The following is a 27,035-nucleotide window of genomic DNA, read 5'->3' on the forward strand; positions in this document are numbered from 1 at the left end:
TCACACAAATACTGAACAAGATGAACTCACATTTGGACATTAGAACATAATCATAAGTATATTAAAGCCTGAATCATATGTTCCTTTTACTTACACATTCATTCTCAAGGGAACTCTTTGAAACATATTTTTTGTTGAAAGATCACATTATGAATAAGGAAATAAAACAGTAGAATGCTACCGATTTTCATTTTCTAAATCATTTCTTTAAGAACTATTTAGACTAAGGAAAAGACCATGTACACAGTTCAGTAGTGATAAGATATTTGGTCTTTTTGAGTGGTTTTGACATTTATTACTGTAGAGGAACGTGGGGCAAGATGGGACACGGGGCAGGATGGGACAATGCGATAACTATCTAAGTAAGCATCAGAGGGCGCTATAATCTGCACTGATAAAAAGCACGCTGTCAGGAAGCCATCTTTACGCTCTGTGAAGCTGAGATTCTCTTGAGCTTTGGTGAACAAACGCAAAAATTGATATCGATGACGGTAGAATTTCTGCCGGTAAGAAATGTATAGTATCCCTGGCATAATATGAAGAAAGGTAGAACATTGATATCGTGTGGTGTTTATAGTATATACACAGGGCTGCCAACTCTCGCTCATTGAGAGTGAGACTCACTCACTTTGGTCCTTTCTCACTCTAAAACTTTATTTCATTTGCATGCATTTCTATTGATGTCACTCATTTTGACTCCTAAATTTATAGCATTGGCCTATGGGAGTCTCACTCTTTCTAGTTTCCAATGTTGGCAGCCCTGTATACATCAAGTTTATTTCACAAAATGTAGGCAGACTGTATGTCATTGCATGTATTGTGTAGAGCTTAGAAGTGTAGTGTGTGTGTGTGCATGGGGCAGGATGGAACATCCACCTCGGGGCAGGATGGGCGGGTGTCGCATCTTGCCCCATCATATTTGATATGGTTAATGTATATGTTTTATTCTTTTTTTCAGTTTCAGAATGGTCCGGAATTACAAAAGAAAGAGCGATCGTTTCCAGTGGAACACGGAAATAATTATGCGTCTTCATTGTTTGTCCCAGCCATCGTATGTGGGGCAGGATGGGACAGATTTGGCTATGTTGAGATGGATATTACGTAAAATAAAAGATGATATTAAAAAGATGTGATAGTGTTGCCTTACACAATCTTTGTAAATCCTGTTTCATGTGGTAGTTTGTGACGTAGTATTTGAAATAAAGCACATTTAGTGAAATGTGGTCCATCCTGCCCCACGCTCCCCTAAGCATATTTTACCATCACTGTTGGACGAGACTATGTAGTGATATGAACTTCGGGTACATAATATTTCGTTATAATGACATGTGGTTTCATATAAGCTGATAGAGGTGTAGTGGTTGTATTACTGATAGGTAGGCGTTACTAACAACTTTAAAAATTCCTAACTTTTTACGGATTGTCCGATTTTCCTCAAACTGTTCTTCCAACATTTTTGCACTTACTAAATCCACACATATATTTAGTGTATAGTTCCCCTTTAACGGCTCTTAAGAACATAGCTGTTTCCTTTGCTGATAGTTGATATGGTGGTCTTAATTGGTTTCTTATTTTGGAGTTTACTCAGCAACTCGGGGACAAGAACGGAGAGGGTGTAGAGAAACGGATTGATGGCCGAGTTGATTGGGAGAACAAAGACAACCACCCAGGCATAGGTCTCCACTGGGATCTTGACGAGACGTGCCTGTGACAGTATCCCCATGACGACAACCGGCATCCAGCAGAAGAAGTTGGTGAGGACAATGACAGCCATCTTTGCGGCCATTCGGATATCATCCTCGCGGTTTCTGCTCCGAGCCACGCTCTTTGCAGATCTCTGTACAGAGACAAACATGGCGGTGTAGCAACAGGCAATGACAAGGAGACTCAGAAAATTAATACCCAAGAAAACCGCAATAGCGTAAGGCCATGCCGGCTTCTCTGCATTTGCAACGGCCTTCTGGTACTGTCGCACTTGTAGTGGGCTGCTCACGTCCTCCTGAGCTTCAGAAACACTAGATGTCTGAGTAATGAGGGGAAGTCCGATGCAGACATCAGACATGCCGTAGATGGCGTTTTCCGATCCTGAGAGTGTGATGGGAATGACAGAAATTGTGAATGAGGCAAGCCAGAGCATACAGACGACTTTCCTAGCCTGAGCAAGGCTGGCGATCCTTGCCCTGCTGAAAGGAAATACGATGCAGGTAAATCTATCGACTGTAATCAGGGTAATGAGGAACACCGACGTTTCACTTGAAAGCAACGACAGGAATCCGATGACTTTACACTGGATGCTGTTCCGCCACTCATCGGCGTGAAGAAAGTATTCGTCCCCGTATCGGACATCAGCGATGGCGACCACGATCATATAGACACCCATTAGGAAGTCGGAGATGGCTAGATTGGTGATAAACAGCGACTGGACAGCCTGCTTGTGTGTTTGGTCGTACAGCCGCCACGAGGCTACCGACAGGTTTCCAAGTATGGCGGTGCAACCAAGAATCCATAGACAGATTCTGAGGACTCTGTTAGGCATGAGACCGGCACACATGAAGAGTGGTGGCAGGGGTTCTTTGGTGGTACATTCTTCAAGACCCTCCACCAAGCAGCAAATTCGATGGTCATCAACATACCTTGACAGAAAGCATGAGACGAGGAGCGGTCACAAGTTATGCAATAGTGACATCTTGCATGAATCATTGTGATTAGATTGTCAATTGTCATCGCTCCTTTGGTAACATTGAATCATAATGCATGACACTTTGAATTGGATTTAATACGTCATTATTTGTTTGGATTTATTCTACGAAGCAACTGAAGAAGATTTCAGCTGAGTCTTTATGAGCAAATCATCACGGGACTGGAGACTTTAATTCCCCTCCGAAGGAGTATCAAGGCAACGAGGATAAAGTGCCTTGCCTAGAGGCACAACCACTGCTTCCAGTGAACTCGAACCGGTAACTTTATAATCGAGAGTATATGTGGTCTTGATATTTACTGTGCCTCGATGACTCCCTAATAATAAAAGGACAGTCGCTAAAATTTCTGTCGCGACTTATCTTCCACTGAACAGAAATACTAAACTTCCTGCAAGCTTGCAACCAAAGGTTCTTCGAAACCTTCGAACATGATAAAGGAATGATAACCACATCCTTGTGTGACATGATGTTGACATTATTACATGAAGTAAAAAACAAACGAAAAAACAACAGTAACAACCAAAACAAAACCAAAATAAAACACGGCTACGCAAGAAAGGAGGGTGTCAGAGAACATTGTGCGCTCTGACAAAATGTAAATACACAACTTTGTACACATAATTCCGTATCCGACATCGGTTATAAAGCACAAATCATTTTGCGACTACACAAACAACAAATGCCAACATCTACGTCTGTTTCTTAGAATGTGATAAAGTTCAAAAAGTTAAATTCCCTATTCATTTGTATTCAATCCATGTTGATGATAATTATGTCGAACGTTGTAACTTACAGCTTAGATAGGTTGACCAGCCCTTCAAAACTCTGTTGGGTCAGGGTGAGCGTACTGGGACGGCTGTAACGATCCGATGTACTCTGTTGTATTATCATCCTACAGAAATATGTTTATCAAGGCACTGTGAGAAAGCATATATAGTTAACCTACGTCCACCTCATACAAGTCGAAAAAATGGCCAAGTCGAATAAAAACATGCGTTAAGTTTATTGTGTAAATCGAAATTCACGTAATTCGAAGGTTTTTCTCCGGTCCAATTTTAAAAATCGACCTATTAGAGGAGGTCGACTCTAAATTCGAATTTAGTGTACATGGTGGCAAGGAAACGATTAAAATGTTTGTAGAAAAGCAACCATTAGACAAACGGCTTGAGGTCCCCTCGAATGACTGGGCAACAAGAGTGCACTATGAGCACAACCACTTATCATGGTGGATATACCAATCATGATTTATGGAATCATTTAATGATATGGCAAACCGTTATTAATTGCTAAAGGAGTTCAAATACATACTATTTCAAATATTGCTAAGTTCAAATAATGCTATTGACCGTTTGGGTCAATAGTTTGGTACCTGTAGAAGATGATTTAGAAGAGGTGCGTATCGTACCAGCAACGCTCTTCTTGAGCAGAAATCTTTAATGTATACTAACTGGAGAGAGCTAACGCCCCCACGCATGGTTCTGTACCGACTTAAAATGATACCCTGTGATGACAGAATAGTGTGTGATATGCCTCTCACGATCACAAGCTTACCTTACCTCTTTCAACTAACAGAAATACAATGATTGTGAAACAAAAATTTTTGGTAAACTTACAAAGTTGTCACGAAGTGGAGTCCGTGAAACGCACCGGTTTGAATGTCGGATAGCGGATTTTCCCATAGAGACCTGGAAAATAGTACATGATACAGGCTGTAATCAATAACTTCATTTGTTTGCTTGTTTAGTATTACAAAAGCTTACAGAAAGGGATGAAAAAGAAATAATCAGTTAGTGTGTGAACAACGTCATATACTTTTGTTGTTCATTAGAAAACCATCTTCTAGTTTTAGGTCCTAAACATCAAGTTGATCCATCCAAGAATACATACATGTACATGTATTACACCGAGACGATCCTCTGCCCCCCCCCCCCCCCCCTCGTCAGCAGATTATGATGAGCATTAAGAACTGGATCTCCTGCTGCTTTCCTTCTCATTGTGAGGGAAACAGACGTAAACAAAGTTATTTTTCCTGGGATTGTTTTGTAAAGAAACATAAAAATGACGAAAAGCCACCAAATTGATGTTCAAAGTGTGATTACAACAAATTTAAGATATCACACTTACAGCCAGATATACAAGAAATCAAACTTACAGCCAGATAAGTGAAACAAGATTCTCAAACACGCCAGGAACAAGTGACTGGATTCTGTTGTTTGACAGATCCCTGCAAAGAAAAAAAAGAAATTATGCGATCCTTCTAAGAAATGCAAAGATTAAATGTGTTTGTACGTACATGTCTTTGTTTCCTACCATAACTCATGTGAAATTAGTTTACTGTTTTCCTTTATGGACATATTTGAAATACTTCATACGATGATAGACATTTAATTGATATGACGGATTTTTTTTTTAGCTAGGAAACTCAATGGTAGGTTTTGACAGGGAACATAATTATTCACGTTGTTTTTTTCCTTGAAGAAGAGAGACAAAGCGTATACCAGAATAAGAAAAAAAATATAGAGGAAAATTAAAGGAAAGGAGTGCTAGGCCTTTATAAACACTTTGGTTCGTTAAAAAGGAGAGGGTATAATCTTCGAAGGAAAATGAAGCACGACCCGAATGACATGAATCCTCAACATTGATGTTCTTAAAAAAGTTATTAATGATTTTCGTACAATTCGTATCCCAACTGTTGGCAATGCTCAACTACTACAACTGTTATGATCATTTTTTCATTATCTTTATTACATTATGATATTCATAATTTTGAAATCACAAAGAATTGATTGTATCTCTTATGTTCAATCGCAATCTGTGATACGTTCATTCATTTGTGCTGTATTATCCTTTCTTCAAAGTGTCCATAGAGAAAAGAGGTGATGGCGAAGAAATAAAAAAAGACTAAATAAACCGCGATGTCATACTTTTTCCACTGTGAACATATTTAGATGTATATACAAACAAGAAATCCGTAATACTCACAGCCATTTGACGCTACTTAATCCCAGGAAAGAAGTGCCATTGAGTGTCATTATTTCGTTCTTTGAAATCGACCTTCATGCACAGAGAAAACGAAACAGACACTTAGATAAAATCAGCGACCCAAATGCGGAAAGTTTACCTCTCTTCGCAGTTCATTTGAATGCCCACTTCTTTTACTTTCATTCTTTGCATAGATTCCATCTCTAATGTCGGACAAATTTTAAGTTTAAGTTTAATGTGCTTTTAATTTGGACCCTATCTTCAAATTCTTCTTATTGGTCTTTGGCAGTGAATGAGTCTTATTCATACCCTACATAAATTGATTGGAGTGATAATTATTTTAGCCTTTACATATTCAGTTAGTTTAGAGTGTGGGGTTGTCTGGAAGGATGAAAACTTACATGCTCTGAAGATTGTCCATTGTCTTGAAGCAGCCGTCCCGTATTTCGGTAGAATTACTGCCACTTAAAGTCCTTCAAAGACAGCATACATAAAACAGTAAAGTATGAGGTAAAGAACTTGTGTGACTGTCTTCAACTGCCTTGATGTGAAACATGTTTTGCCCTCTCGTCATGTTAGTAAATAGAAATACGCTTCATTCAAAATGTCATCGGCAATGTAATCGGCAATGTGTGTCGACCAGACAATGGCTAGCAGAGAAATAAAATGTGGATGAGCAATACTGAGATTGCGAATGGTGATTTTCAGCAAATCAAGTTCTACCTCCGTCGTTACTCCAGCTCTAAATACCGTGAAAGTGGAATTTTCATGAAAGAAGAAATAATTTGTTTTAAAATAGCTATAAAAAAAAAGAAGGGAAAGCCGTATTTCGGCAATAGTGAGAGTTTTCCTGCATACTCAATATTCGAAACAAAGTTACAGATTAATCTGTGTATATATCTGACAAGGTGTCATGTCGGGGCGTCGGGGAATAGCCCCGACTCCCATGGTCTAATGAATCTTCATGTCACTTACATAGAAAAAAAAAACTTGAGTTTGTATTGAGACATCAATTTCCTGCTCCTTGTCAGATTGTTCTATCATTGCACAAGGGAGGTACACAGTATTCTCTTACCACCTCCCTGATTTTACATATTATTATCACATATCTCGCGCACAGCGGTAATGTTAAAAAAAAATGTTAAAGAGTATACAATTTAAGGGGAATCAAAAGTTTATTTGATGAAAGTCGGTTTTGAATGAGTGAGATATCCAAAAACAATATGAAACAAAGAGATACTAATAAAAATCTTGACCTGTCAAGTTTATTAGGACCGCTTTTTTGGATATCTCAGCCATTTCAAGACCAATTTTCATCAAATAAACGTTGAATCCTTCTTGGAATTACATGCTCTTTCGTATTTCATAAGAGGTTTCTCATTATCTCACAAAAAAAAAAACACGTTATAAACCTGACGTTAGGTCTCGACCAAAACTGTACGATCCCTTTCATTTCATTTCATTTCATTTATTTCATTTCCAACAACATTTTCATACACAAAATAACACAACATCAATGCAATGTGGTAACAAAGAAAAATACGTGAAGTTGACAATACTACGCATCACAAAAGCAAAGTAAACAATGAAAATTGAAACTAAAGTTGCAGGAAATGGAGGAGACATGCTAAAAAGCTAAGCTTGTATTTTGCAGTCTCCTCGTGGACAAAAAGACTAAATAACATCAAAAAGCAATTAGCTAGACATAATATATCGGTGTACAACACATACAGACCTATACATATAAACAAACAAACAAACAAACAGACGGACAAACAAACACAAGCAACCTCTCTTGTAAAGAGAAAGATAGAGAGAAAAAAACAAAACACAGTAAAGGAAAAAGAGGAAAAGAGGAAATTATTTTGAAAGAAGAAACAGAAAGAGACAAGAGGACAGGGAAAGGCGAGAAAGGAGAAGAGATGAAGGGTCTATACCAGCACACGCGAGGCACATGATGCGGTGGGTCACCGAGGTATATGTACATAATGTAGGAAAGGAATAGATAAAAGAAAAGAGTGAATATAACGAATATAAAAGAGAGCTCAGAATTAAGGCTAATTAAAATATAACCCTTTAAGTATAATGATTAACAGGCGAATACAATCAGGAAAGTGGTATCTGTTTTCAGGGTGTCCTTAAACGCTGTATACCGTTATACACTGTAATGTCTAATTTCTTGCATCTGTGTCACAATAGTGTATTATTTTTTAGGTATCTGTGTTCACGAAATATATTTTTGAGGCATTTAAATGTTAACAAACTTTCTACAATTCTGATTTTGACAAAGATAACAAAGGACACAAATCGGTACTCATCACTCACTATGAGACTTAAGAAAAAATGGAGATTCACTCACAGCGAAAAAGTTATCTTGGCCAGGGCATGGAAGTCCCGTTCATCCCATGCCATCGAGCATACAACATTCAGTCCGAGATCATCGCTGCTGCATTCACAGCCAACGGGACATTTCTTCAAATCTGCAAATAACAAAAAGAAGACACACACAAGTAAACTGGGTGTGTCGCAGTCTGATGGGGAAGTAGAGGAGTCTTAATGAGAATCATTGTATCAGATACCGATGGAAAAAAAAGCACTAGATATAGCGAATTAATTGGATATAACACTAAACCTTAATAGCATTCTTGATCATTTCAGCTCTCTGTTATGACTGAGGAAATCTAAGCTATAAAACTTACGACAGTCGATCTCGTCGTCGCCTCGAGGACAATCAATCCTGCCGTCGCACACTTGGTCAAAGGTCATGCAGGTCACTGCACTCTGACACCGGAAGTGATCTGGGCAGGAGATCGACCCGCAAAATTGCTCGTCCGAGTTGTCTCCACAGTCGTCAAAACCGTTGCACTGGGCCACGACCCGGATGCAATTTCTATTATCACACCGGAACTCAGTCGGTTGACAGGAATCTTCAAAGAGATATCCAAGCAGTACCAGGGGGATTACGTTTTGTACTACTAATCTCGTTGCAAACTGATCATCAAAACTGCTTGACAGTTGAAAAAGTTAAAAGTGACAACGTTTGTATGCTTCCCATGCATAATTAAATAAGATCAAATTATGGCAATATCCCCCCCCCCCACAAAGAAAAAAAAAATGATAAATTGATCAAAAGAAATGCCGTCAAATGTAAGCTAATACGAATATTGGCCCTTCTGTGAACAGCAATAGGCCTTGAGTATAAACTGTTCTTTTGTTTATCAGAGGCTATTATCAGTTCAAAATATATAAAACTGATTGAAAGTTTGTTTTTCCCAACAATACGTTATTAACTTTCTTCTCATTCTTTTTTTCATTTTCTCTATGCGTATCATAAACCTTGTTGATACTGTGTAATCAATACCCAAATGCTAAATATAACCATCTGTCGCGTTATGTTATACATGTAAAACATTATTTACCAGATGGATGACGTCATTGCTCCTTAGGGATACATTTTTTATACTTTTTTTGCGATAATTTTTTTGCTGTAGGATGGGGAAGCGCAAATCCCATAATAATCACACCATACTTACAACCTCGTCCTCCCAGAATAGAACAAAAGTTTTCATTTTGCTTCATGCATCTTACCAACATCCTCATTCGCCAAAGCCTTGATCTCAATGGAGTATCCCCTACCGGAATTGGTATCGTCCGTCGTGAACAGTATCCACATAGTATTCCCGGTGCCATGAATTTCCCGGATATTAACCGTCTGCCCCGTCAGCGTGTAGGCAACTTCATTATCGTTCCCGTCATGGTATAACCCGTTCCCGACTTGTAGAAAATCAAAGTTGTATTCCAGGTCGATGGCCACAATTCTGACCTTCAAGATCGGCTGATAGTCCGGTGCCGTCACCTGATACAAGCACTCCAGGTTTTCGTCATATGAATTAGGGTAGCCTTGTGAAGTCAAGTTCAAGACTTGAAGGTCGTCTAATCGTAGATTAGTTAATCCACATTTATCTGCAAATACGAGGTCAGTTGATTGATAAACACTTCACATGGTTAATTCTTTCGATCCATTGCGCGCTGACACATGAAACTCTTATTATTTATTTTATATTTCATAAACAGTCTACGTCCCCACAAATAATCGGCGGTCTGTGTCGGAAGCATTCTATCTTTTGCTTGTTTTTGCTTATTTCTATTCAGTACGATTTCCTCTACACCATATTGAGGCAGTCCGGATGGACCTTTAGTCGTGTGTCTATGAACAGGATTTGATTAAGGGGAGGAACATCGAGTCAAAGAACAGAACTTTAAAAGTGGATATAAAGGTCGAAAAAAGGGTGAAGAATGGTTATGAGACAGTTGATGTTAGTAAATGTAAGATTTTCATCTTACCACAATCTTCTTCATCTGACTTCCAATGCTTGCTTCCACAGTCCTGCCTTCCATCGCAGACAGAATTCATCTCGATACACTTGAGGACCAAACTATCTGAATCTTTGCAGGTAAACTGATTCTCTGCACATGCTACTCAGTGAAGAGACGTATAAAAATACAAAAAGAAATATTTGGAGGGATCTTAAAACATGCAACCATAGCTCTGCGCTGTGAAAATGAAAAAAAAAAAAAAATCCAGCAGATATACAAGTCAATTTGCAGGGTTTTTTTAACACGATGTATACAAGGAAATTCTTTGAACAGTGTTCTGATCGTAAAAAAGAACGTCACCTCTAGTTCATTCAAATTGTGTTATTGATCTAAAATGGAGTAAATTGCCAACATTTCTAATATTATATGATGATACAACAAAGATAAAAAGTATAAAACGCACAATGGGATAAATTCTTACCCTCCTGGGTTGTCTCTTTGACTGTCGCAAGGAAATGCGTTTGGTCGTTGTGTGGAGGCTGCAGGGGGTCATCGAACCTCGACAACAGGACCGATATTAGTGCGCTGTTGTGCTTGACTATAATGAACACCCGAGCGGAACTTTCGTAAAGACTGTAAAACCTAGAAATGCGATTGATACTGTCAACGCGGATGTATTCAGTCTGTCTCCTTCCGAACAATTCAACGATGTGTGTGAAGTTGAAAAAGATGGCGATGAATTTTCCTGGAGAGGAGTAGACGCTCCAGGAGCATGTCACGCCTCTTGTGGTGATGCTGATGCTGCGAGGGTTGCCATTGGTAACGTTAATGTAGGTCTCACCACTGCAGCCAACTACAAATTAATAGTATGATGATTGTTTCTTGTTAACAGTTGTTTCTAGTTAACAGTTGTTTCTTGTTAACAGATGTAACAGTTTGGTTTTTGGACTTTTTAAAAGTTTCTTCTGTATCAAATAGACGGAGTGGTTGAAGTAGAGTGTTCCAGATAACAGATCCTGCAGTAGGACCGCAGTCGGACCCTTATTCTTATATATATAGATATTATACAGTGTACAAAATAAGGGTCCGACTGCGGTGATGTATGAAGTAATCCAAGAATACAGCAGAAAAATTTGACACCCCTATAGGAGCTCTGAGATGAATGTGTATCGGTTATTGTTATAGACATCCCATTCAGCCAGAGGAACGTCTTATACTCACTTAATAGAATGGAGGCTCCGCGTTTCCTCTCTCTGATCTCTCAGAAGGTCGCATTACCAATATCGGTAGAGCAGTAATTCGCAGGAGAGAGGCTTCTTCAAAGCAGTCCGCAATCGGGCATATAGATTTCGCTATTGAATGTGCCACCTGCAACTATTTCAATGTCTTCATTAAAGTACCTTATACAGTGAAACAATCCCCTTTAAACGCTGGCTGATGGAAGCGCAGAAATTCAGGGTTTTATTTCAATATCGACGATTTTTAATGTACCGTGGATTTTTTTCGGACATTTCGATAAAGAAGGGACGCGGAATGCGAACACAACACCGAAAAGTCATAGGGGCCTACTATACAGCAATAATAGTTACAAACCACAGAAAAGGACCTTGGTTTTGTTTTGTTCTTCTTTTTTGTTTGGGGGGGGGGGAGGACGGTGTCACTCTCTTTCTGTTGCATTGTTCCTTTTTCTATAGCTTCAGATGAGGAAAATCAACAAAAATATGACGAAGATTATGATGATGGGTATGAATTGTTTTGTGACTTACAACAGTTGTGAACTGGAAGGCAGTCGGCCATGTACAGGCTCTCGTCCTGACACAACCATGCGGTAGACGGGCAGTACAAGTCATCGCAGTAGAATGTTCCTTCGGAGCACACATCATCTGCATGGAAAGTATAAGACAACAATGAATGTTTGTATCATTCTTGAATTTGTTTACGTAGCAGGTGACTGGGATGGTCATTGATATGCCGAGCCGGGCGGGAGAGCATTTGGTATGACAACAATGACAATTGATATCTGGCTCGAGGTATTTTTTTTTTCAAAGATTTTTGCTCTTACTCTCATAATCTTCATCAATACTAACCATGACTGTTTTCATCACATCACAACTAAACAGTCCTACGACTCCTGAATAATAATCGTTTTAAATATCAATGAGGATTGTTTGTAGGTGTAGTCTTGACTTACTGCAGGCAAACTCATCAGAGCTGTCCAGACAGTCGCTGAAGTCGTCGCAGACACGTGACCGTGGGATGCATTGTTCGCCAAATTCGCAGGCGAATTCAGGACCACAGTCCACTACAGCAAAAGGACATGAAAAATGAAAGATTCGCAATAATACCACTTGCTGAAAAGTCTTTAAGATGAAAACGCGATTGCGACTTAAACAATAAAAAAAAGGCAGCGTGGAAAATTTATAACCCTATCTTTTCACCACAGGTTTGTGCTAGGTGGAAGTGTCATAATGATATTTAAAGGGGACCTCCGGATGATTTTCATACTTTTACACCTGAACAACTATAAATTAGTGAAACCGAGTACAGAGTTTCTGAATTCATAGTGATTGGGATGAGAAATGAGAATGTTTCCAAAATTTATAACAAATTGCAGTGAACAAGGATGATGACATGGCAGCCTCACCATAAGAATGCATGAGTTTGGGCGCAAGGAAGCAGAACAAAAGAAGAAAGCATGCATAGATTCTTCACAGGTGTACTTGTTAAGCAGGGGGTATTTTAATGGAATTACACTGCTACATTTCTGACGTATGTGAGGCTCTGATGTCATCAACACTGTTCAGTGTAAAATACTTTGTTTAAGATTTTCATTTTATTGGTTTCTCTACTCAAGGGCAACAATAAATTACACGAATCTATATATGGAGCTGTTGATTTATGTACTACATGATGTTGAATTATGAAAATCGTCCGGAATGCCCCTTTAACCCTTTCTGTCCCAATGAGTCAAATGTGTACTAATTTCACACACAATCTATGGTCAGAAATTAATGTGGCACACAGAGGATTAATGTAAAGACAATTTCGATCTTCAAATATTCATTATTAAACCAAATAACTTAAATGAGATTTTGTTTTTCTTTAATTATAACTTCGGCTTCTACTGCCTAGGGATATCCCTGACTTTGGAAAAAGATTCAAAGTGTTACCTGTTTTCTGCAATATTCTTGCCTCCATTTCTAATTCATAGGCGTTAAAGGCCGTCTTTGTAAACTGGACCCATGCGTTGTGATCTCGGATGGTGAAGACATGAGGAACCGAATTCATGTGAGTTCCCCATAAGACGTTAAGACCCCTGATCGTGCCACTCCCGAACTCAAGGACCTTTCGATCGATACGATCCAGGGCGACCGTCAAGTTGGTGAAGAATCCCGAGTTGAATGACCGGAACAGCAGCACGATGCGATTACCGACTGGTGCCCGGATCATCCAACCACTCGTGAGGTATTCCCTACTGTGGAGTTCGTTCAGCGTGAGCAGCGGCGACTTGAGGATGGCGGATGGCTTTAGGTAGGTTAGGTCCACCGCTTGGAAGAAGCCCCCTATTAGTGAGATGTGAAAAGCATGCACTATAAAGGAGATGGGGAATTGCCATAATATAGTCATTTCTTTAACTGTATAACATATTTTCATTGTATGTTTTTCTACAGCATTGTTTCGTCCTGTGTGACTGTCATTCTGCATTAAATCTTATTGTTCAGTCATGAAGTAAGAAGCACATGAGTTCATTCCGCCACGGATACCGCATGAGGGGCTGTATATGACAAGGGACTAGCTAAGTTATAGTATATGGCGTGTTTTTTAAGAGTGTGAAACACAACAAGCCTAGATATACAGATGATTCCCTAGTTTGTTTTGAGAAGGCTGACGATTTTAGAACACGAATGATTATGGTTTGCAACGAACCGTGCTTAAAGGGCCCTGTCTTATCAAAATCTTTACCTTCACACTCAAATTCGTCTGAGTTATCAGGACATTGACCAGATCCGTCGCACACCAGGCTACTGTTGATGCACAGATCTACGATGGAATATCTGCATTTAAACTCATCGCTGTTGCATGTGTATTCTGTTGGAAATGAGATGTTTTAAGAAAGCAGAGATACACTTTTAGAAAGTATTATCTGTTTAGAAAGCATTTAATTCTTTAAATCTAGTCACTGTCACAGCGTACAACACAAAAACGAACTTGTCTGATGGTCGGGGGGAGGGGGGGGGGGGGGAGGGGTGCCAGCGCCCCATGACGCAAGCAGCAATTGCTCTTCAGAAGCAAAATATAAATGTTTAAAGGGTGTGTACAGTTCTGGTCGAGGTGAGGATTTAGCTTTTAACGTTTTGCGAGATATTCAGAAACCACTCTATGAGATGTCAAAGAGCATGCAGTTCTAAGGGGTATATCAAAAGTTTATTCGATGAAAATCGGTTTTGAAATGGCTGAGATATCCAAAAACAAGGTGAGAAAACAAGAGATCCTAATAAAGTTGTGGCATGTCGCCTTTTATTATTAGCACTTTTTTGGATATCTCCGCCATTTGAAAACCAATTTTCATCAAATTAAGATCCAATGCCTGAACTATGGAAGACACGTACTTCATCACAGAAACTGCAGAATAAAAACAATAAAGCGCTAACCCTCCGATGATGTGTGACAATCAACTCTCAGAATGCCATTCTAGACTCAGGTTCACAAACAAATTTCACTAACTCCTTGACCTACAAGAAGAACCCCACTACTCAGGTCTAAATTTGCCGACGTCGATAAATTCAGTCGAACTATTTTTTTTTCCATCAATGAAGAGCCATTGTCCTCCATTGTTTACTGACTGTGCTGCGATTTGAGATGTTCTTTGAATCATTTAAAGCACGACTGACGAAAAAAAAAAGAGTATTTCTCACCTTCCGTCACGATTCTTTCATAGATCCTCACCTCCACCGTTGGTTGGTATTTATCAATGTAATGGAAGGCGGTCACTTCATACCACACCAAGTGACTTGGGCAATGGACCCGAGAGAAAGTGGAGGCTGAGCCTTCATCAAAGCTAAACCCTAGGGCCCTCTCCGATGGGTTATGACCTCGGCCGATAGAGATCGAGTTGGCCACGGGATTCCATCTAGGCACTTCTGGGAGGATAAGTCGGATCAGATCGAACATGATCGTCGTACCAGGGGTCGAGCTGACCAGCCAAACGGCCTCGATCATGGACCCGTATTCGATAGCGGCAAGATTGAACATGTAAGATCGCCCATCGGAGATGTCAATGTTAGGATCATGAATGGGATCTGTTTTAGGAAAAACGCATTTATAGCCAACTTATGCATTTATACTCCAATTCATACAGGGTGTAGTTTAAGGGGGTGTAGTTTAAGGAGCTCTCCTAAAGCGCTCTTACACGGTCATCAAAACATTTAGAATAATATAGTGGTTACCGGCTCACGCTGTGCATAAATTTTCAAAATGTCGAATCAGGGGTAAAGGACAGACCATGTATTCTTGACTTTTCCATTTTTTTTTTTTTTTTTTTTTTTGGTGTGTGTGTTATCTTGACCGGTGGTGGCTCTAGGTATGAGCAAACTGAAAGGGGTATATATCGAAGCGCTTCAGGAGCTAGCGCTCTAGTGTCCAACTCTGTCTATAAAATGGCATATTACATTCTCAACTTAGTGGATACACAACCAAGAACGGTATCTTCTCTTCAGAACAATAGGAAAGAGAAATGCTGCCATGCTCAGTTCTCTCAAATTACGTACAACACAAAGCTTTCTGTGTTTCAAAATAGCTATTTTTAACATTTCTATACCCAGTGTTACTGAATTATTGGTCAAGCACTTTTACCGCAGTGTCTTTCGTCCAGTAAATCAGGGCAGTCCCGGTAGCCGTCACAGACCAGCTGGATGGAGTCGGTTGGCGAGAGACACAGACCAGACTGACACGTGAACTCATCGTACTCACAAGATCCTTAGAATAATAATGATCATAGTATCATGATATTGATAAACTTTTCTGCATAAGTATAAATAATGCTTCGTGATTACATTGGTGCAATTAAAGCAACAATAACAACTACAGCTACTATACATTCTTTACACAGATTTTACTCCTACATCGGTCTAAACGACTGCTTTACATAATAAAGTTTGTGATACACTACCTGCAATTCGTCGGACTGGGAAGATGATAATAAAACATGATAAACAAACACACAAATTGCGCAGCTCCTGCTATGACTGCGATTTAATGCAGAACTCAAATTCCATGACTTCACTTGGGTAAGTTCACGCTGACGATGTGAAATTGGCTAATTCATATACTTGAATGTTATTTACTAGTACTCAGTCACGTCAGTGCAACATTTGGGAGTCTCGACATGACTATGAGAATAATTATTCTCTCTCTAGGATGTGGTCTGAAAGGATCTGAGCTAGCTCATTCAGGTTTCTTCTCAAGAGAACGCACCAAAGAAAGAGTAAACCTTAACTCAGAAGAGGGCTACTTCCTTTTCTTGGCATGTTGCCCCCCCCCCCCCCCCAAATCACTCTTAGCTACTAACCGCATCCAAATTCGTCTGAGAAATCAGCACAGTGAATGAAGCCATCACAGACAAGCGACTGGTTGATGCATTCTGCGCCGGACCGACAGGCAGCGTATCCTTCTGGACATTCGTCTGAAATTCAGTGGGATTCATTTAACAATTATTTCATTGCAATGCGCAGGGGCAGTTCTGAAATGTTTCTATGTCATCAGTTGACCCGTTGTACATCAAACTATATATTCATGAAACGTCTATATTAGTAATTGTTGCTGCCAGAAGAACAGCGACAGTACTTTGATTTGAAAGGGAACCGAATTCACAAAAAGGAGAATGAAGTCACAATATTCACCCAATCCTATAGTGGCTGACAAAAATGTTTTATACCGCGACAAAATCCTTTATCATTCAACCTGAATTTTCCCTTTGACGTCGGGACTGTGCTGGCAAAATTTAGTGAATGAAACCTCATAACATCACCTTAAAACTCAATTAATCCATTCTCTCCACTATAAATTAGGACATTTTGTAATTTGGGAAAAGCACCTCTCGTTTCCTCTACGAACTATGTAAAGAGCCTGTTTTCCATTCATCGTGTTGCGCATTAAATGAAAGTATGATATACTATTTAAACGCGATAGAAAATCAATTCCCTCTTTACTTTATTCTCAAATGCATTGACAGTTTTGGACCTTTGAAGAATATTTCAAGTATCCGGACCACACTTACATGAAGGAACGAAAGCACGAAGGTCAATGGTGAAATTTACAAATGACGCTAAAATCACGGAATCCAGTGTGTGCGCTATCCAAATCTCACTGACCCGGAAGTAGAGTTGACTACGGTGAATTGGTGCCATGATTCGAACAGTCGCGTCTGCTGAGAAGTCCAGTTTGACCAACACGAGGTGACCCTCGCCCAGCAGTACACCAAACGGTTCCCCCTGATGCAAAAACTTGGGAAAACTCGCTACGATGTGATGCCCCTGAGGGGCCGAGACGAGCCAGAGGCAGCTGGCGGGACCCATAGGGAAGCCCGGGTAGAGACCCATCGGCGATGAAATGGTGGCCGACTGGTTCATGTTCAGACTGATATGTGTTGTCCCACACGCTTCTATGGGAAGAAAAAAGTAATAGCCATGAATAGCAAGAACCCACCTCAAGTATGCTGACCTAATAGTTCGTTTTCATTATGTATTAAAATGTATAGATTTTTCATCCGAGGGAACATAATAAAGACGAGCTGTCTATTAACATTAACCTGTTCTTGTTAAATGACACTAAATTTCTGGAATCCATTCTCCCCGCGTACTTGTTCCTGAAGTCGGACAAGCTTCGGACAAGCTGTCAGGTTGTCAAGAGCAACCTTTGTTTAAAAGGTATGCCTAAAATTTGAATAATAATTATGTTATGCTATCATATACAGCAAAGTGAAATAAATGTCATAACTAATTGACGTTGCGTTGCTGCCATAAGTGAAAGTCAGATTTATTTTTGTTGTTGTTAGATGTCAGCAACAGAAATTTCACTTGCTTGGTGACTTACATTGTGGTATTTCTCGCACTTACCACAATCGATTTCGTCAACGCCATTGTCGCAGTCAAAGAATCCATCGCATATTCTATGCCTGGCTACACAGACGTCTGCATACTCGCCAAGGCAGGAAAAAGTGGTGTTCTGACAAATGCCTGTGAAAGTAACGTAGGAAATCAACAGTGTTTATTTAATTACAGTTATTATAAAAGACTGCTACTATTATTACTATTAGTAATAATCAGTAATAGCAATAATCATAACTTTAGCAATAGTCACAAATTCATATCATTCGCGCGGTCACATTTCGTTTACCTTACATCTCAGATTCCAGACGAGTAAGAAATAAAAGTATATATCATGAGAGTACACATAAACAGTTTACGCGAAGTCAAATATATACATGTATTTCATATGTTTCGATCGGTCTTACCGCATCCAAACTCGTCGGAGAAGTCTCGGCACTGAAAAGCCTCATCGCAGATTGACTCCGCAGGAACACACTCTATACCAGACCTGCAGGCAACCTCACCCTCCTTGCAATCTGAAGAGCGTAAGTGAAGGTATTCATTCATTCTAGAATGTATTTTGGATTATTTGCTTATAAGAAAGATCTTAAGGGTAACCGTAAAAACACGTGGGTAAAAACGCGTAAAAACAAATAAGCTCGCCTCTTTACCCCCGAAGGATCCAGTTTTGATGAGTGCCCGAAGAATAACATGTGGATTTTTTGGGTCTCTAATACATGGTAAATTACCTTGTAGTCGGCACACACGCAGTTGACGTATTCTTCTTCTTTTTTTTCCCCAGGAAAACAGAGTTTCACAAATGATTCCGTACATTTTAGGGTCTTCTTTTGAACATATTGAGAAACGTCGTGGGGAATAGATAGTTCTGTATTAAGAAAACAAATACGGAAAATGGTTTTGCTCGAAAAATTTCTTGGCCTAATATTGCATAACAGAGGAACAAAATGTCATGTTTTCTTAGCGTATTCCGCAGAAGCATTATTCTATGAAGAAGATGTTGTGATTAATTCCCTGAAGCTGCAGTGAAGTCGATTGTCAAAATTTCATGCCATGTAGTAGGTCCTACATAAATCGGTAGTGCCATGTATAGATTTGTTTAATTTATTGTGGTCCTTGAGCAGATAAACCAACACTCAAAACTAATTACACTGAACAAGAAGGATGACTCTGTAGATGTTCCAGTGCTGTAGTTTTGTAATTCCATTACAATACCACCTGCTTAACAACTTCACTTGTGTAGAATTTACGCATGCTTTTTTTTTTTTTTTGTTCTGCTTCCATAAGAACCCAATTAGGCACTATGCATTCACAAGTGGAGCTGCTATGTCATCACCCATGTTTATTGTGATTCATTATGAATTTTGAAATAATTCTTATTCCTTATCCCAATCACTATCAAGTCTGTAAACCTGTACCTAGGATACCCAATATTATTTTGCTGTTTACATGCAAAAGTCTGAAAATCATCCGGAGTTCTCCTTTGAGAACGTCTGTCAAAGTTTGATATCATACCAAGCTGACAATCCATGACTAGACAAACCTATCTCATCGATGTGTGTGAATATCAGCTGCATGTCGAACACGACATCGGCGACGTACTCTTCTATGACGTATTCAAGCGTTACCCACATACGAGGGCCGTCGGACACGACGTCGCTGTACTTTCTCGAGAAGGCAAAGTCGAGTGCATCGAAGAGCAAAGTGTCGTCATCGTGTGGTGTGTGGCCATTGCCAGCCTTCAGAAAGAAAGTATGATATTTTTCAGAAACATTTTGAATATGTTTCAGTTTCAGAAACTTTCATATGTTATATCCATCGTGTATTCTAAGCTGCCATTCATTTTCCAAAACCACCTTACTGTCCTTGATAATGTTACCGAGCAGGAATACTGCAAAAACGGCATCAAAATCTCGTAACCTTCAAAACCTATGCATGATGCCTATGAGAAAATATCATACCAGACTCACAGAGATAGTTGAAATAGATTTTATTTTGCGAGTTTTTTTTATTGTTTTTTTGTAAACTAATTTTGTTTGAATGCTGCTCCCTGGAAAAAAGTGATGGCGCTTAAACCGCTATTCCAATATATGAAAACATGTTTGAATGAATGAGGACGTCAAATTTTTGCTTGGAATTTAATGATATCAAATTTACAACTGTTTGTTTTTGTAGGTATTCTCAACCTGTGCCCCTGAAATACCATCGTTTCAATGAATAAGCCACTTGGTAATTACCTCATGTGCACATTTCCCAAGTGAAATTTTTGCAGTTGGTCACTGTTTTCTGTCATAATACATAAGCTTGACTTACGTATAAGAATTGATGAAATTCATGTTCAAACAAAGAACGAAATTGCGTTGACGAGGTGAGCAGGATGGGAAGGGAAGCATCTATTTCACTGTTTTGAAGTGAATACATTTTTTTTTTTCAAACTGTGTGGACATTTTTAAAGCATCGACATGATTTCTAGAGAAATGCATGTGACCACCAAAATAAAGATGTCATTTTAAAGAAAGTTTTGTTTTTTAACCTTGAGGTGAAGATCGATTGTTCTTGGTATGACGATCAAAATGATGTGAAGATCGTGCATCCATATTCTTGAATTAAGTCCGCTCATCCTGTCCTTATCGGCAGTTAGCAGCCAAACAAAGTACGAGGTTCGGTCAACCGCGGTGAGACTGGGATAGGTCCAGGTTAGCTCTAAACTCTCGTTCTGATCGAGGTGGACAATATCGTCGATCACTGTCAAGGCTGCATTGTGTGGAGACACCGACATACAAAGATAAAGGAAGAAAGAGGAGGGAGAAAGAGAAAGAAAAAAATCTACAAAACATTCCGACTACGACTTCAGCTTTTTAATAGGGTCTGAGTGCCACAAAGGGCGAGGGATGAATAGTACGTAACTTTGAACAAGTTTATAAGGAAATTCCATTTTCATAGATCTATGGAGTATAGCGATCATTTGAATGCAAGACACTTTGCGGTACACGTGATCTCCGCATGAATTTATCCTTTTCATGTACAACACCCGCAGGTGTACATACAAAGCAATTATTTATAGCAATGAGGTTGATTACAGTCACCAAAGTGGCATGAAATCTGTGAGCTCCTATCTGTAAGTTTATTCTTGAAAGAAGAAAAAATCAATAAAATCAATATGAAGACAGTTATAAAAGATTGTAAACACAGACTCGTCCAGCAAGGAATTTGCTGGCTCCAGGTGTGACCCATCAGATGGGATGCTTCACATCATATTCAGCTGTTTATGTTTTTTATTTTGCTGTTTTTTATCTATGCTGTTTATGCTTTTTTGTTTTTTGTTGGTTTTTTTTTTTTAAACAGTAAGGAATTTAGGGAATTCTGGGACCTGTCGCCTGCAGCTTCTTACTGGACCAAGGCAATTTTTAAGACACACCGAGTTATCGTATACCCATACGTCGCATGGATATACGTCCTGTGGCTATGACAGCACACGGGCACGGATAAACGTCGTATATCGAAACGCTGCTCAAAATATCGTTTCGATATATGACGTCTTTCCATACGACATATAGATAAAAGAGCATTCAGACACATGAAAACGTGCTATACAGAGTATTCACACGTCGTACGTATATCCATACGTTGCAGAGCTATGTACGAGAAGTCTCTATAGTCTGAAAGGGGAGGGAGTTGTATGCTCAAAAGGATACTGGAAAATTCCATGTACACAAGTAACAATTACTTAGGAATTTGCTTACCAGTAAACATTCATGAGTCACAAACTCATGAGCTGATTCGGATCTGATAAAACGGCTTTTATTAGAGAAATTCAAACTTTTTGTGAATCCCCTGCGTGGTTTTATATGACTCGTAAGGAGCAAGCTGTTTTGAGTACTAGTATATACATTCATAGAGTTTTGAAACAGCGTCACAGGTGGCATTATCAGCAGTACCTCTTGAGAAATTCAAAACTGCTCCGAAAGATATTTTGTTACACAAGTAGGCTCCGGGGACATGCACTATTCTCACGCATTAGTTTCTGTTTATATTTCCAATTGTACGTAGATTCATTCATCCATCTTTATTGGTCTATTATGTCAGACACAGAAATTTTGTTTCCATAGACATTACAATAAAAAGTCGGAGAGAAAATGCCAATGGTGGTCACTACAGAACAGCAAAAGGTGTGATGCGCTATGTAAGACTATAAACGAGATAAACCTTACCTCCATATATATGTATAACCCTATGTCTCTTTTCCTGTTACTCACTATGGTGTATTTCATCCATGAACGTAGGACAGTCCGGGGAACCGTCACTCACTGTGTTCCGGTCAACACATTCACCTCCGGGGCCACAGAGAAGCTCTGAAGAACTACAGTTCCCTGTATCATAGACAACAGAGAACCAACAATAGAGTGTCCGTTATATCAGTACTAAGCCTTTGAGGTCGACTTGAAGACGTATACTAGTTTATAACACGCTATTGGCCAACTCGACTTTAGTTGGGTACAATTCCTTTGGGTAACAAGGCATCATGCCGCCATATTGTTACCCACTGGATCAGACTTGGCCAAAATAATTCTGTGAATGGATGGCAATGGATCAGCATATTAAAGCGTGTGTCGTCGGGATATCGAGTTGAATCACCACACTGTTATACCTTTTTGCGAATTTCCTGTCTTCGACTGCATACGGCGTATAGAGACAGATAAATGTCTCTGTCCAGGGCGAAGAAATGCAAAAGATGACCTTCCATATTGTAGCTTTTTGTTGTTGATGCTGTTCTTTTCGCAGCTATAACTACCCAAAACCATATTGCATGCGGCTCAATAATTACTTGAAGTTGCACTGGAAACCGCAATATCAAATGAATAAACAAACAAACAAACATAAATCAACCAAATATACAACTGAATATATTTGAGCCTACCAATCGCAACGGCAATACCTGAGTACTTGTAATACTTCTGACATTATAATTTCAGTTGTTAACGGTGCTTTTGCTATTGATGTTTGAGCAGAGTACGAGACGATTTGAAGGCTACTTCATTTCTTACCGCATCCAAACTCGTCGCTGGAGTCCAGACACTGTGGGTAGCCATCACAACGCGATTCTTTGGTCACACACTGAAGGCCAGAGTCACAGGGATACTCGTCCTCACCACAATCTGGGGAAGTCAGAATCATCAAGGTAAATTATTGTCTGGAAAACATTTCAGTACTTTTCACAAATAGACCAAGGAATGTGTTTGATACTGGACAAATGAAGTTGTATTTTGCCTATTCAGATATCTTCTCCAAACGTGTACACCGACTCCCGTGATCCTCGTTGGAAAAAACAAAACAAAAACACAGTGCCTCTTCTCTTCAGGATCTTCTGTTCGGTACGCATGCTGAGTTGGTAGAATAAACAAAACTCCTCGTGAATATCATGCCAACATAACATTTTTACATGGTCATTCATTCATTTCACACTGCTTAAAAAGAATGATTTGAGAGCACAATTACTGTTTGTTTGTATTCTTATATCCTAGTTATTTAATGTTCTGCGTATTGTACGGGACTGTAGATTGCAGTATCTTTTTTTTTTCTTTTTTTTTTTTAGGAGAGAGGGGATAAAATCGTCTTATGTTGTTATGGGACTACTATTGTGAGTTTATCTGAAGTTATAAAAAAAATCAAGATGAAATCAGATGAACAGGTTTCCACGCAAAATTGTTAACGGCATATCACATTTGAAAAGATAAAGAGTGATAACATTTCTAGGTGAGATTTATGATCTATCATAATGATTCCAATCTCTGTACATGTACACATCCATATACCATTAGGTGAAAATGTCTCTAAGTGTGCTTTCCAGTGGCCCGCGAATTTGGGAGACAGAACTTGGAATGACATCCACAATTTCGTCGCGGGAAATGTGATATGCTTTGGCACTGTATTCCTGTTGACACGACTGAATAAAGTACTTCCGGGTGACATAGGTGTATGACCACTCCCGATGTCCAGTGAGAAGAGTGTTTCTCGAATGTTGAGGTTACTTGGGATGCAGTAGAAAGGACTGAACTGGAGCGAGATTCGTGAATCTCTCCCGCTCGTCTCAATGAACCAAACACAGGACAGGAAGCCACCGTAGAATTCTGGGTAATTTGGAGACGCTATATCGAAGGCCGTGTTCGAGCTGACGAATGAATTTCCACAGGGAACTGATGAAAAGAAGAAATCAAGAAGGTAGAATCAAATTATCTTAATTATGATATCTTATTATAAACTTTCGAAAAAAAATATTTGTGATGACAGACTTTTTTTCGCATTATATCCAATAGTGACATATGACATATGAGGGCGGTGAGTTGGCTCAGTCGGTAGCGCGTCTGCCTCACGATCACGCGGCCCGGGTTCGAACCCGAGTCTGGACTGAGCAATGTTGTGTGTAAACATACCGTCCCCTCTAGCAAGAGGCAAAACACTCTGTCCCTCGGATAGGACATAAAATGGAGGTCCCGTGTATGAGAGAGTAACAACTCATGCACGTAAAAGATCCCGCTTCATTCATTCATCGCAAAGAGCAGGGTGTTTAACCCGGTGAAGTGGTCCCACCTCACATCCAACTGGACCCCATGGAAGACCAGCTTAACGTAGCTGAATATGGGCTATCCAGCCATCTTGTCAGATGGAAAATGAACAAACAAACAAAAACATTTAACATAGAACGATTGCTGTGGTGACTCATTAGTTACGTATTGGTCCGACGATTCCTGACGTAATTTATACGGTATGGTAATAATTCTTTTCATGTGAGCAAAGAGATAACAATCATCTAAAGACAGATTAATAGGTTTTTCAAGCAAGTTTCAACATAGCGATTATGGGCAAGCATTTTCTTGATATAGGGCCTAACATAACCATCAATTGAATGACTAATCACGTTTCCAATCCAGCTTAATACATAATAATTTGCGTGCCAGAAATTTTTTTGTAAAGCACTCACCGCAGTCGATCTCGTCGCTGAAATCAGGGCAGTTGAATCGTCCATCACAGATGACGTCATCCGGTACACAATCCCCTGTCTTGCATGTATAATGGTTATCTGGACATCCAACTGGGAAGCGACAGTTAAATTATTAGTACATTTACGATATTCCAGCGGCGCGTTGAATGGACTAAGCTACATTTCAAAGTAATGGTCTGAACGGTACACGAATACGAATATGGATCAATTGGTTTCTCTACATGAAGGAGAGGACCAAAATAATTCAACTTACAGCAGCCCAGCTCGTCTGAGTAGTCGGGGCATTGTGGATAACCGTCACAGCGCTGTGTGATGTCCATGCAATGAAGTTCTGACGCACAATGGAGTTCGTCCGTTCCACACTCCACTGTTACGGCAATAGATGAGGTACACAAAATAAAACTTTCGATTAACAAATCATTGAGGGGAAAATGTATCATAGATACAAAGCTATTGAACAGAAATCATGGTCGCCTGGCTAGAATACCTCTTTTCGGCTCTAGTGTCAGGCGTATCATGAATGGTGCCACGTCAGTTCTGTTTTTCCCTGTCTGGTCTGCCCATTCAAATTCCGCACTCCTTTTCGCGTTTTTCCCCACGACTAGCCAGGCCCGGTGGGCTGTCGAGGCGTACCATCTCCGGGATGCCGTGGTCATCACCGACGTCGCCCATGAGGTCGGTGTCCCCGAATAGAAATCATCGCCAATCGAAAGAGAATATTCTTCGAACCTTGCCGTACATGAAAAACACAAAATGCGGTTTATCTCTGAAGAAAAGTGCAAGCTTTATCCTCTCTTGAAGTTAATTTTTGCACAGTGTACAGTGCCTCTTGAATCTTGGGCCTACTGTATTTTACTGTCATTCATATCTAATGTCCTCTAACCTTCCAATTCATGCATATCATTATTATGCAAAAGGCAATCTAAAATCTTTTAAAAAATGCAAGCTATGCTTACTTTAATGTTTTTATACACAATATATGCTTATTATTAACACTTAAAGAATAATGGGTTCAACTTTGCACCTTTACGAATGGCACTTATTACAGCACCCTTACGGGTGCAAAGCTGTATTTGTAAAGGTGCTATCCAATGATTTTGTCACACGTAAACGTGCAAAGTTGAAAGTATTTGCTTATAGTGTACACTTATATTGTACAGACCGATCGGAAGAGTCAATGCATTATTTAGCATAATAACATTTAGCATAATAACGTTTCGCCAAAGAACCTCACGTCATTGATTTTATCTCAGAGAATACAAAATCAAATTGATAAAGCAAAACGTGAACCAACACTTTCTCGTCTATTCATCTGAAAATGAAATAAGGTCGTTGTTCCAAAGGTTGATTCGTTCGTCCGAAGATGAAACAAAGTTCGTAATTCTGAAGGTTCGCTTGTACACACATAACACACACACACACACACACACACATACACACACACACACACACACATTTCTCTTTCATTTTTGGAATGACGAATTTTACAATAACGATTTTTTTTTTCCAAATATTTGGATAAGGAATCTTCTAAGTAACAAACCTTCGAAATAATGAACCTGTTTTCATTTTCGGATTAACGAACATCTTAGGTAAGGAATTTGTGTGTTTCCGAAAACGAACATTCGTTATACATGTTATAGTGAATATCGCTCCTTGCTATTAACTTTAAAAAGATGCAAGAAAATCTTCCAAAACAGGAAAATACATAGCAAAAAAAAAAAGGAAATTCGTTTCCCATAATGTGACTTCATTAAAACTACTTGTACCACCGCCATTCACAAAACATCCACAATGTATAGAGTTCTCTCTCTCTCTTTCTCTCTCTCTCTCTCTCTATATATATATATATACATCATATATGTATATACATATCAAAATATACAATCATTAAATTTATATGTATAATTATATTTATATATATAGGGCCTA

The 27,035-nt window shown here is 39.3% G+C and overlaps 1 protein-coding gene across 1 annotated transcript; it reads right to left on the reverse strand.

Annotated features, from left to right (window-relative positions):
• Positions 1 to 319: 319 nt before the first annotated feature.
• On the reverse strand, positions 320 to 25,775 carry LOC140232748 (uncharacterized). Its single transcript, XM_072312864.1, has 27 exons — positions 25,703 to 25,775; positions 25,357 to 25,470; positions 25,083 to 25,193; positions 24,061 to 24,297; positions 23,149 to 23,259; positions 22,360 to 22,473; positions 20,637 to 20,857; positions 19,647 to 19,842; positions 18,511 to 18,621; positions 18,113 to 18,232; positions 17,365 to 17,658; positions 16,567 to 16,680; positions 15,852 to 15,974; positions 14,915 to 15,298; positions 13,962 to 14,087; positions 13,169 to 13,561; positions 12,190 to 12,300; positions 11,765 to 11,881; positions 10,480 to 10,851; positions 10,026 to 10,157; positions 9,270 to 9,644; positions 8,381 to 8,608; positions 8,041 to 8,161; positions 4,852 to 4,923; positions 4,313 to 4,384; positions 3,493 to 3,591; positions 320 to 2,633 (listed from the first exon to the last, which is right to left on the reverse strand). Exons 1-27 carry the CDS (start codon positions 25,773 to 25,775, stop codon positions 1,502 to 1,504), a joined length of 5,673 nt encoding a protein of 1,890 aa, XP_072168965.1. The 3' UTR covers positions 320 to 1,501.
• Positions 25,776 to 27,035: the final 1,260 nt, after the last annotated feature.

Source organism: Diadema setosum, chromosome 9 (assembly GCF_964275005.1).
Source record: "Diadema setosum chromosome 9, eeDiaSeto1, whole genome shotgun sequence".
Taxonomy (NCBI): Eukaryota; Metazoa; Echinodermata; class Echinoidea; order Diadematoida; family Diadematidae; genus Diadema; species Diadema setosum.

Coding starts and splice junctions, on each gene's coding strand:
- LOC140232748 (XM_072312864.1), bottom strand. CDS start 25,775: ATGGGCGACGTCGGTGATGACCACGGCATCCCGGAGATGGTACGCCTC. Junction 17,659..18,112: donor CGTTGACGAAATCGATTGTG/GTAAGTGCGAGA, acceptor TTCTTCCCATAG/AAGCGTGTGGGACAACACAT. Junction 4,924..8,040: donor GCCAAGATAACTTTTTCGCT/GTGAGTGAATCT, acceptor TTTTCTTTGCAG/GGATCTGTCAAACAACAGAA.